Source organism: Poecilia latipinna, unplaced genomic scaffold (assembly GCF_001443285.1).
Source record: "Poecilia latipinna isolate Pla-1442-1.1 unplaced genomic scaffold, P_latipinna-1.0 Scaffold739, whole genome shotgun sequence".
Taxonomy (NCBI): domain Eukaryota; kingdom Metazoa; phylum Chordata; class Actinopteri; order Cyprinodontiformes; family Poeciliidae; genus Poecilia; species Poecilia latipinna.
In genome coordinates, this window is record NW_015113355.1 from 182742 (window position 1) to 194859 (window position 12118).

The 12118-nt window shown below is 35.8% G+C and overlaps 2 protein-coding genes across 2 annotated transcripts in view; one reads left to right on the forward strand and one right to left on the reverse strand.

The window, feature by feature from the left end:
- The first annotated feature begins 2696 nt into the window (after window positions 1-2696).
- tmem184c (transmembrane protein 184C) lies at window positions 2697-8323 on the forward strand. The gene is made up of 10 exons (XM_015045687.1): window positions 2697-3256; window positions 4063-4193; window positions 4284-4320; window positions 4456-4661; window positions 5560-5634; window positions 5732-5825; window positions 5904-6016; window positions 6107-6206; window positions 6293-6464; window positions 7436-8323. Exons 1-10 carry the CDS (start codon window positions 3140-3142, stop codon window positions 7732-7734), a joined length of 1344 nt encoding a protein of 447 aa, XP_014901173.1. The 5' UTR covers window positions 2697-3139; the 3' UTR covers window positions 7735-8323.
- A 1073-nt stretch (window positions 8324-9396) lies between these two features.
- prmt9 (protein arginine methyltransferase 9) overlaps window positions 9397-12118 on the reverse strand; it is a 19421-nt gene continuing 16699 nt past the window's right edge. Inside the window, exons 12-13 of the mRNA XM_015045690.1 lie at window positions 10197-10319; window positions 9397-10074 (exon numbers count right to left, since the gene is read on the reverse strand). Coding sequence (XP_014901176.1) covers window positions 9835-10074; window positions 10197-10319 — 363 coding nt within the window. The 3' untranslated portion in view covers window positions 9397-9834. The remainder of the gene's footprint in view (window positions 10075-10196; window positions 10320-12118) is intronic.

Here is a 12118-nt window from a genome sequence, read left to right on the forward strand (position 1 = left end):
AAAAAAACTTGTTTTTCCAAAAGAATATAGTGGCACAAGTTTTAAAAAAAAAAAAAAAAAAAAATATATATATATATATATATATATATATATATATATATATATATATATATATATATATATATATATTTAGCAATAAAACAATCATACTGTCACACAGATCTTTTAAGTAAGCAATACTCTTTTGTTGTTGTTGCCAACTTTAAAAAATATTTTTAGGCATAATTGTATCCAGATCAAGAATGAACAACAACAACAACAACAATAATAATAATAATAATAATAATAATAATAATAATAATAACTTAAAATGTTTCTCTTCATACCCAGAATTCACACTGAGAAAAGAAGTTTATTCAATGTGAATACCAGCATTTAAAAATATGCTAGAAACTTAGAAATGCCGGATGTTTTTTTATAGTATAAATACTGACATCACAGTGCCATCTAGTGGTTTCATGCAATAAATGAAACACAGGCGCAACGTAATTTGACAAAATGACTGGGTTTAGTCCATTTTCTATAGCCGGTGTCTGAGCCGGCAGAAAGGGAGGTGCTTACCTCTAATGAAGCAGAAGAGGTTCACTGGAAGAAGGTGGTGTCATCTTCAATCTGAGAAGTAGATCAGAAACAGTCCAAGTTTAAAATGTCATTTCACTTGTTCCTAGGACAAACATATTACAATGACAAGAGTACAAGCAGCTGCTTGTAGCTGTACAGCAAATGTCATTCTGAAGATTCCCTGATTTTGCTGAAATTGCAATGTCTGCAAATTACATATATCAAGTAGTCTCAGGTCTCATAACCTCATTAAATCCATAATGAGGATATGTGAAAATTCTGTATTTTATAAACTGAAATAAAACAAATAACACAAGTACAAAGAAAGAGAAAAAAATCTGACATGAAAAACCCTTTCTCAAAAGTATAAATAATAAAAGTTATTATTTACCACGATGGCATGATGGTCAAGATGAACAGCGCCATGATCATCATCTACAGAAGACCCAAGTATCATTTGCAGGAATATTCTCAGTTTCACAATCACTGATGGTGCTATTATCATATAACAACTATGAAGTTTCAAAAGCACGGCAAAGCTTTCGTGCTGAAATGCAGGAGAATTTTCATGATCATCAGGATCATGATCATCAAGTTTGTTTGACATGCTTGTTTTGCAAGCATGTCTCTAAGGGTAGGTCTGGGAAGTGAATACATATTTTAGGCCATCGTTAATGCAAAATTAAGCTGACAGAGTGATATCTCAAAACTTTTCATAAGGTGTTTTAAAATCGAGCTAACAAAGAGAACATAAGGCCATTCATCAAGCTGAAAAGAATTACAGTCCAAAAATAATAATGGAAAAACACATTCTTACAGTCTAAGAATAATACTGGAAAAAGAACAGCACCCTTTCCACAAAAAAAAGTTCACCAAGTGCACAAAAACAAAACCGCAAAATAAGCTAATGAAACTGCTGTCGCCATTTTGCCAGACCAGACTGGTTTGGTACTGCAATATTTGACAACTAACTAGTTATGTGAACCACTCTAGAAATAAGTACTGTCCGGGTTAACACTGAAAAAAGAAAAGAGAGCAGCAGACTTACCATAGAAAAAAAGGAAGAAAAAAAACTTCTGGCACACAATCAAAACAGTGAAGTCTAGGCGAGTGAAACTGCCGCCGCCATTTTGCCTACCAGTAAGTAAGAAAGACCAGACTGAGGTTGGTGCAGCAATATTTCACGATTAACTATGTGAACCCCTATAGAAATAACTACCTGGCAAGAATATCACTGGAAAACAAACATAAAGAGCCTCACACTTGTCACAGAAAAAAGTATATCACACAAAATCAAACCAGTCAACCAGGTGTATTTTTACTCTTAAAATAGAATATAATTTAACAGTAACTTACTGAAAAAATTAAGATACGATTGGTTTTAAAAGAAAAGAGGAAAAGTCTAGTGGCAAAATCATATCCCAGTAATCGTCCGAAGTGTGAGCACGCTGCTTCTTCATTGTCGTCTGCTTCTTTTCTTGATGTTAATAGCGATTAGCAAACATTACTGCTACCAGCAGGCAAGGAATTAAAATAACTGTAATTGTGCAGGAATAACAAGAAACACAATCTTAAAAATGAATAAAATTCGTGGAGAGACGATACGACTATACAAAGGAGTTCTTTGTAGTGCCTAAGGTTGTTTGGAAAGTTTTGTAAAACTAATTTTATAAAAGAAAGGAAAACGGTCAGATAACAATCAAACAATGGTCAGAAGTGTGCACTTTTTATAACAAGAACAAAAAATAGAAATTTGGTAAAGAAATAAATAAACTTTAAACGTTTTAAGAATATAAAAACTTTTGGTGAACATCAGGTCCGAATATTCTAGGTTGGACTTTCAGACTACGTTCACTGGACGTCGTTCAAAACATCGTTTGCTACCTGGGAAATAATTAATTGAGTTGCATTTATTATTAAGTAGAATTAATAATAAGACGTGCTTATGTAACACTTTCAAATATTTATATTTGATCAAATTTATTTGAAAAAAGGATTAGTAAGCAGACAGAGACTTTCTTCATTCGGCGAACCGACAACGAGCGGACCCACTCAGTGTCCAATCAAATTGAATGGCGGAACTGTAACCAGAGAAACCCGGAAGTGTATGTTTAGTTACGGTTACTTCTTGATAAGAAACTTTTAGTACCTACCAACGTCAACTTGCTTTAAAGTCTGTTATTGTTAAAAAAGAAAAAAAAAATACGATGATTCTGTTGTTTTTAATCCGACGTGTTTATTAGTCTGTAGCTTTAACTCGTCCAGGAAGCATGGATCGTTGATCGGTTTGTTTACATGGTGAATCAGCTGACGAGCTAACGTTAGCAAACTTGAGTCACATGAGTTGTTAATAAAACACCAGTTGTATCTTCTTAAATGAAACGCGGAGTTAGAGAAGAACTTAGCGTGTAGATGTAGAATAGAAAGATTTGCTAGGAAGGCACTAAGTGAGACATTTGGGGTATGTTAATGGGAGACTAAAGCTGCTACAGAAGGTAAAGGCGTTAGCTACAGGTTCCTGTGTTTGTCATCGGATCAGGGGACTGTTTTAAAGGCCCTGTGGTGGCTTCATGACAAGATGCCTTGCTCCTGTGGGGACTGGAGAAGATGGATTCGGCCGCTGGTCGTTGTGTTGTATATTTTGTTGCTAATTGTCGTCTTACCGCTTGTCATCTGGGAGCTACAGAAATCTGGGGTAAGTTCATTTTCATTGTTATATGCAACACGTAATGGTTATTGTGATACAAAGACTTAAGAAACATATTTAATAAACACCAGATTAATATAGTTGTATGTTTTTAAACATGGGCTATTGTACCTTTTTACTGTTCAGTTCTTTATAGAGTAACACCGGTGTAATTAGTCAGTCAATCTGCTCAGGTAGTCAGCACCTTAATAGACATGCTGCGTGTTTTCTGTTGTGTTAAACACAATTAAGTCAAGTTCATTTGTGCAGTACATGTCATCAACAAGGCAGTTCAAAGTGTTTTACATCATAAAAACATTATATTGTCATCAATTATTAAATAAGTAATAACCATTACATTTTGTCAAATATTGATCAATGATCCAGTTATTACTAATCAAAGATAACTCTAATCAGGTTTAACCTTTTTATTTTTTGCAACAGGAAATATTCATAAACTTTCACATTTGTCTTTTTCTTCTGTGAGGAAGAAAGCCCTGTTTCAGTCAGTTGATTGACAGGTGGTGAGCTCTGTGCTGATTTTATGCTCCATACAGCCGAACAAAACTCTCTGGTTACACCAACTCTTTCTTTTGAATTTATTTTAAATGGTTTTAAAATTGAGGAAGATTATGTGTTAAAAAGCTTATCAATTTTTTATGTGAAAGTTTTCCAAAACTCTTTATCCTTTGAAGCTCGGTAATCAGCTGATGGCAAGCTGTTGGGTTGTTAGTCTGTATGTTATGAAAACTGACCCAAATGAAAATTTGACACACTGTAGTTCTATTTATGCAATTTTCTTCATCTAATAACAGGTTGGAACTCACAACAAAGCATGGTTCATTGCTGGGATTTTTGTTTTCATGACCATACCTATATCATTATGGGGCATTCTCCAGCATCTGGTGCACTACACCCAACCAGAGCTCCAGAAGCCTATTATCAGGTGAGTCATGTCTGCTACGAAAACCCAATAAAGTATTGACGTTTTTAACAATATTTTTTACTATTATCACAATTTTTTTTATTATTTTAGGATATTATGGATGGTCCCAATCTACAGCTTGGACAGCGTGAGTCAAATAATTTTAAAAAAGTGTTTTTATTTGACATGCATAGTATGCATGTCAAACTGTGATTATAAGAATAAGAAGTATGACATTCTCTGCAGAATTGCCTGAGGCAGTTGTCTTTTATTTTTTTTCCAGTGGATTGCGCTAAAGTACCCCAGTATAGCAATCTATGTGGACACGTGCAGAGAATGCTACGAGGCCTATGTCATCTATAACTTCATGACTTTCTTGCTTAACTACCTGGAGCGTCAGTATCCCAGCTTGGTGATGATGCTGGAGGTCCAGGAGCAGCAGAAGCACCTCCCACCGCTCTGCTGCTGCCCACCTTGGCCAATGGGAGAGTGAGTTCCATTAAAACAAAACCACTTTTACAGTTGTAACAAAAAAATATGGTGCTTCCCACTGTGATACTATTAGTTAAAGAATAGATTAGATTTAAATTGTGTCTGAACAATTGGTATTTTTAAAATTTAATTGTCTTATTCGACTTCCAGGTCTTTTCTCCAACATTTCAGTTTAGCAAATTCATTTTTTTTGCTTTGCGTAATATAAAGCATACATTATTTTTAAGAATTTTTCAGGCTCTGTTGGTGAAAATTCAGTGATTTTACCAGATAGCAGAGTGCACCAGGAAACTAACTATTTAAAAACGTGAAGGCATTTTATTAAGTAATCATAAAGAAGTGTAAACAGCTCTTTAAGCTCTTTAAGCTCTTTAAGTTTGTAGTCTGGTGATTTTCCACAATGTGACGAAGGAACGATGTCAGTAACTTTAAGAGAGACATTAAGAACGGCAGTCAATCAATCTTCGAAAGGTCATAAAGGCAATTCCAGAAAATTTTGAATGCAACAAAACTTTGGTTTAGTTGGGCTTATTGCAGCCACACTTTTCAGGTAGTAACCATGAACTTATCAGTTTGTTATAATCTTTATAAGGTCATCCATGTGACTACTGAATTTAACTGAATAGTTTGTTGTTCACGTCAGACAACAGTTCACACTTACTGAAGATCACCTGACTTTTTTTCTGTAATATTTAGATTTTGTATGTGAAACATTTATATTTTAATAGACGAGGCTAAAACTTTTCACGTAGCATTTGCTGATACATTTATTTAATTTTATAATTTCTGATTCAGTTTGAATATTTCTCACTTTGCGTTTCTGATGATTCACAACAGTGAACCCGTCGGTAGTTTGGCCTCGTCTTCAATAACTTCTCTTTTCTCGTTTAACCAGGGTGTTGCTGTTGCGATGTAAACTGGGAGTCCTGCAGTACACGGTGGTAAGACCCGTCACAACAGTGATCGCTTTGTAAGTAAATTCTAATTTTGTTGCACCCTGTTTATGCTTAACTCAAATTATTTGGCATGTGATATAGTGATAAAGACATGCATGTGTTTCTTCCTAGGATCTGTCAGCTGTGTGACGTTTACGACGAAGGCAATTTTAGCTTTAAAAATGCCTGGACATACCTGGTTATTTTCAACAACATGTCACAGCTGGTAAATATGTTCCTGTTATTTCATATAATTGGCTGTATGAAACTGTAGTTTTTGTTGACATTTCTCATTTTGTTCCAGTTTGCAATGTACTGCCTGGTTCTGTTCTACCGGGCTCTGAGGGATGAGCTGAGCCCCATCAAACCAGTGGGGAAATTCTTGTGTGTCAAAATGGTGGTGTTTGTCTCTTTTTGGTAAATCTCTCCTCATTGCTGATATTTCATGTCAATGTATAGGTAATCTGTATCTGTTTGAGGAAACTGAGGCTTTGTAAATATTCCCAGGCAAGCTGTGCTGATTGCTTTGCTGGTAAAAGTGGGAATAATCTCAGAGAAACGGACCTGGGACTGGCAGAGTGTGGAGGCTGTTGCTACGGGCTTACAGGTAGGCCAACATTGTTAAAACGCAGCTGAAATACCTAATTATTTAATAATGTTGTGAAACAAACCAAGCTGCATTGTTTCCTTCAGGATTTCATCATCTGTGTCGAGATGTTTCTCGCAGCCATCGCTCATCACTTCAGCTTTACCTACAAACCTTACATCCAGGAGGCAGAGGAGGTCTCCTGCTTTGACTCTTTTATGGCCATGTGGGACATCTCAGATGTCAGGGCGGATATTTCTGAACAAGTTCGTAATGTTGGTAAGTCCTTCATGTTCGCTGATGTGCAGGTGCATCTCATTGAACTAGAAAATTATGAATCGGTTAATTTATTTCCATAACCTTATTCAGTGTTATAGCTCATCACATAAAGTGTGATGATATTTTTCAAAAACAATTTTGCCAAATGTTTTGATTAAAATGTGATTCATTGCAGTGAGTTAGTTAATTCCATACCTTGCAATTAACACAGAGATTGAGTCTCACCACTAATTAATATACAAGCAATAAAAAGGGATTTTTAGTCCAGGCACAGGAAAAAATTTGAATGTCATGAACAATTTTCATTACAGAAAGTGAGACTCATCTATTCTATAGATTCATTACATGTTACGTAAGATATTTCAAGCCTTTAGTTTTTGTAATTTTGATGATTATGTCTTACAAAGAATGAAAATCCAAAATGTACCAAAAAGTTAAAATATTGCATAAAATCAATAATAAAAAAAGTAAACAGAAATATCAGGCTTCTGAAAAGTCTGTTCGTTTTACTCTGAATAGAGGACTTTGGCTCACTGATCAACAGTTCAGTTTTTCTCCTCTGCCCAGGTAGGACACTGCTGGTGTTATCTCTGTTTAGGAGGAGCTTATCACTACGAATGACAGATGGAGCCAATTTTCTGGATTAATGTGTGGGCAGAGTTTCTTTAAGCACCAACCCCAGTCAAACTCTCTGGAATAAAGTCCTTATTAATGCTGTTTATTGTAGTAGTAATGCATGTGTGGACTGGATGGGTTGTTTCAGACATCTGGGAAAAATTTAATGTCAACTTTCCAAACCTTGAAAACATCTGTCTGAAATTCATTCATTGGATAAATGGATAAATACACTTTTAGGGTTGAATTAGTGAAATACATTCACTGAGATGCACCTTTCCTTCAGACATCTTTGGAAACAAGCTTCGTAAAACCCTTAAATGTGTTTTTTTTTCTTTTTGTGGACTCGTTTCCAGGAAGGACAGTCATGGGTCGCCCAAAGAAGTCGTATTTTGGCGAGGCGCAGAACGACGGCGAGCGTTCTGGGCTTCTGTCTTCGGCGTCTCAAGACACCATCACAGAAGCTGCAAGCAACCAAGGTCAGTACGAGGGGCTTGGAAGAACCCTCACACCGCATTCCTTATCAGCGCCGGCAGGGTTGGACTCGGCTGTGTGGGAAGAAGGTCATGAGGCTAGAACTGACTCAACCCAAGATAATGCAAGGACGAATCACACCAAAGAACCAGAAGAGGCGGATCTCATAGTCATCACATAGGTTGGTCTATTGTCATATGACTGGGCAGGTCCCAGGTCCAAAGCTTAGGAAAACAAATGACACTACAGCTGATTAAAATCAGCCGGTGAAAAATGAAAAGGACCTCTCCGTTAATGACAGCTGTATGAATGTTCATTCGAAGGTTGGGTCTTACATGGCTTATTGACACGCATTTCACTGTTTTATGTTGTATGAGAAAAGAGAGAAGAAGCTTGTGCTCAAAGTTCCCACAATACATCCATTATAGCCGTTAAAAAGCCAAGAGCATGTCTGAACCCAGGATTGTTTCTGTAGCCTTTCAAATCATTCTCTCTTAGCAATGTCTTTATATGAAGTCTGACAGATGAGCAGCTTTCAAATGTTCTTTTTATTAGGATGTTCTTGAGTTGCAGGGCTTTACGGCATTCAGGAAGCTACATTACTTAAGAGCGTTATTATGTAAAGTTGGCCTTTAAGTGCTTTATATCATGTTATATTTCCACATCAAAAACATACCCAGAATGTTGTCTTGACTCTTTCATACATGTTTGAGCAATCCTTGTGTTTCCCATGGCAACTATTCAGGGGTGCCTAAATGCTTAATCATACAAAGCTCCTCCCCCTCAAAACTCTTCTAGATTAGCAGCAACTGCAGTTAGCAAACATATGCGTCTGCTGAGCTTTTGCTAACGATTTCTTAGTGAAAAACTTCACAGAATGATTATAGACAATATAATGAGGGAGAATTATTGCCATGATGTCCTGAAGGTGAGCTGTTAGAGTAGGAGCTTCTTAAAGAGACAGAGGCCAATTTCAAGGCGTCAAATTGCAAAGTCAAATTTCTTTTAAGTTATTTTTGATATGTACAGCATTTTTAGACCTGAAGGTAACATTGTTACTTGATTTTGCTTTAAAATGGCACTATGTGCTTGAAAACTACATAATGCCCCTCCTTTAAAACACATTGATTGTTCCAAAGCTAAAATATTTAGAAAAGGGCACTGGAACATTTTAAAATAAAAAAATGTTTCCAGATCAAAGAATGAAGTAAAAAGGCAACATTTTTCTCTGTGTATGCAAACTGTTTGCTTGGTTATATGTGAGAACATACAGAACTCAACTTGAAGTAGTACAATCAGCTCTCTGTAGGTCAAATACTGTAAATGCTTTAGTCTGTACAACTAACTTCTGATTCACTTTTCCACCCTGGATCAAAAAATCCATTGATTTTTTTTCATTAGTTTAGCAAATATGAGCAACACCAAATAATTTTTTTTTCATAACTACATCTTGAATAGATGTTTTTCCCTTTAATATTTTAATTATTTTTCCACTAATATGGTGATTAGAACGTGGATTTGTTCATGTCTGCTGACAACATTATTTTTAAAATAACATACAACAACTTGACGTCTATAATCCTGAGCTCATGCATGTTGTTGCCTTTTTTATATATATGAACCTTACTGGAATATATCATATCTGATGTAAATACTACACTCATGAAATGTAAAATGTAAATATCAATAAAAAAATGACCAAAAACTAGTTTTTCATTGTGTATTAAAAAAATTCCACATGCATTGGTGAATACACTGCAAAAACACAAAATCTTACCAAGTAGTTTTGCCTTGTTCCACTGGCAGATTATTTCACTTCTAACTCAGAGCTTTTCATCAATACTAAGAAATTATTCACTTAAAACAACCTCCTATATGATTCTGAAAAGTTACTTGTAAGTTAGTTTTGTCCTATTTCAGGTGTACCAACATATTTGCAGTAGATATTAGACCAAAAATACTTGGTAAGATTCTGTTTTTGCAGTACAGTTTTCATAATAAACACTTTAACATCTGGGTCCATAAGGACAATTTCAATACCACAGTACATTTTATATGTACTATGAAATTAGTCATATGTGAATATTACTAGAAAATTCTATCGCAGTTCCGTCACAAGGGCACTTAAAAACTTTGTCATGCAGGTCATTGCTAAAAAAACAAACTACAGCTTAATATTTTCTTACCAGAATAAACAAAATGTGTCACAATAGGGTTCCTGCAGACTCTGTAACAATGGAGCTCTCCTAAAAATGTATAAAAGGATGGTACCACATAGGTTTTAGTCCATCTGCACAGGAGCGTTGTCTAAATGAGCGGAGATGGAGATGGTGCTCTTGTGCAGCCTCACAGCCAGACGGATCCAGTCTCCAGCTTGGACTTGCAGGGGATCCTGCAGAACGGCAGCGGCCTGCTTCCAGTGGGAGTTCCGGCTGAGGGTGCTGACGCTGACATCCGGGTCCAACTGAATCTGGTACCAGAAGGGAACCGCAGTAACCCTGCCTCCACAGGTGGCCTGCACCTGTGTGGGATAGGAATCAGTGGAGAGTAATTTCACTATAAAACTGGTGTTTTGGGATAAAAAGCAACAAAAATAAATGACTCTCTTCACACCTCAGGCCGCATCAATAATGCATGTTTTACCTTGACTTCCCTCTCAATGTAGTTTTTGTTGACATCCATGAGGTCCAGAACAAAAAGCTCCAGAGCATCACTGAGATGTCTGCACTCCAGAGTGGAGAAATCCAAGAAGACATGAACCGGAACCTTCAAGATGTGACATTTCATTTGAAAAACAAGGAGCAGGTAAGGATGTATGAGCTTCCTCTAATGCACATGGGAGCAAAATTATACACAGGGCTGGTAAATCAATAACAATATAGAAACCAATTTAAATACATCTTATTATTTTTGATACAAACAGTGAGTAAACATCCAGCTGGTCATTAAAGTTTAAGTTGCCAAGAAACATTTATCCAAATATTAGTAGGGGTGTATGTATATATTTGAACCCAAAATCTCCAAATGAATATAACATTCATACAGAGATGAATGCATGTAAAATTCTTGGTCTTGGGTGTTGTTTCAGATTATAAGCATATTATTTATGTAACTTTCTCTAATGAAGCAAAGCTGTGTATTAGGTGATAGTGGGGCTTAAATGTGCCTATCATTGATGGCTTCAAAGAGAAGACATCTGCTAGAACAAAAAGCCGTCCCCCATGAGAGGTCAGCAGAATTACGAGCACAAACATGGCGCTGGAGGAAAACTGGGATTTCCAGACCAAATAAAGAAAAAGAATTTGTAGGAATTTGGCAGCTGGGAAGCACAAATCCAAGAGGAGCAACAAAAACACAACTCTAGACATCAGTACTCTGGGAGAATTGCTTGCTTAACTGGAAAAGGCATTAGTTAAAATATGTTTTTCTTAGGATATTACAGTGCAACAGTCCATTTACTTAGAGTGGTGTTAAACCAACCACAGAAAATCCAGTAAATGTTCAATAATATGTGAATGCTGATTATTCAACTGTTAAAAAAAGCATGTAATAATGTAATCTGGTAGTACTAAGGGATTACTGAGCACTTCCTAACATCTGCTCTGTCTTAAGGCACTATAAAAAAGGTAAAGAGTCAAATCAGATATATACCCTAAACATGTTTTAAATGGGATTATTAAAATAGCTGCAGCAATAATTTCCATAGTGCAGTAATGTTACATCCCCAGGAGGAAATGTTTTGGTTATAGATGCATTAAGAAGTTATCATTTTTGAGTTTGTTTCATAAGTTCTTATAAAAATCTGTTTTTTATATCTATAATTGACTCTTAAAAGTTACTATTTGCAAGCTATGCTACCTTCCTTTCTTCATTTTCTATATTTATACAAAAAAGGTCAAATCATTCTACAAAATTGTGTTTTGTAATAAGAGGATTCACTTTGTTTTAAAATATGAAAATAGAAATAAATTTTAATTTCTTTTTGTTAGTTTTCATAAAAAAATTTTTTAGGAAATTGTTTTCGCAGCTTTAGGCAAATTTTATTTTGTAGTAGAGGGGACTAAAGATGTTCTTTAAATAGAAAAGCCGCTGACCTCTGGCTTAGAAAAATACAGAGCTTTAAGTAGAACATGCTTCAGCACCATAATCTGGAAATCATCTCTCCTTGTAAGTCAGTCTACTGTGGATTGTTTTGAGAAAAATTGAAAAAAAAAAAAAATCAATGGAATGCCTGAGATGCTAAATATGCACCACTGCTACTCAGTAACTTTATCTCTTGCTACACTATGCAAATCCTTTGTCTGCTCCAATGAAGCATTCAATCACCTCCAAACTGAATGCTACGTTCTTCTACTTCAACTGATTCACCTGATAATATTTAGGTATGTCAGAGCACAAAGAGCCAGCAGAAGTTTTTCATCTTCACCATGATCAGGAGTTCAGGACAGAAAATAAAACTAAACGGTGAGGTCTGCACAACGAGTGTGTGAAACCAAAGTCAGAGTCTTTGCTTGTGTCCATAAACTTGGTCAGTAAACCTCAATCTGATTCTAAAATGTTATGTA

What these genes read in the sequence shown, in the direction of transcription:
- tmem184c (XM_015045687.1), top strand. Translation starts at nt 3,140, where the DNA reads ATGCCTTGCTCCTGTGGGGACTGGAGAAGATGGATTCGGCCGCTGGTC. An exon ending in GGGAGCTACAGAAATCTGGG is followed by an intron (nt 3,257 to 4,062) that starts GTAAGTTCATTT and finishes ATCTAATAACAG; the next exon opens with GTTGGAACTCACAACAAAGC. An exon ending in TGAACAAGTTCGTAATGTTG is followed by an intron (nt 6,465 to 7,435) that starts GTAAGTCCTTCA and finishes ACTCGTTTCCAG; the next exon opens with GAAGGACAGTCATGGGTCGC.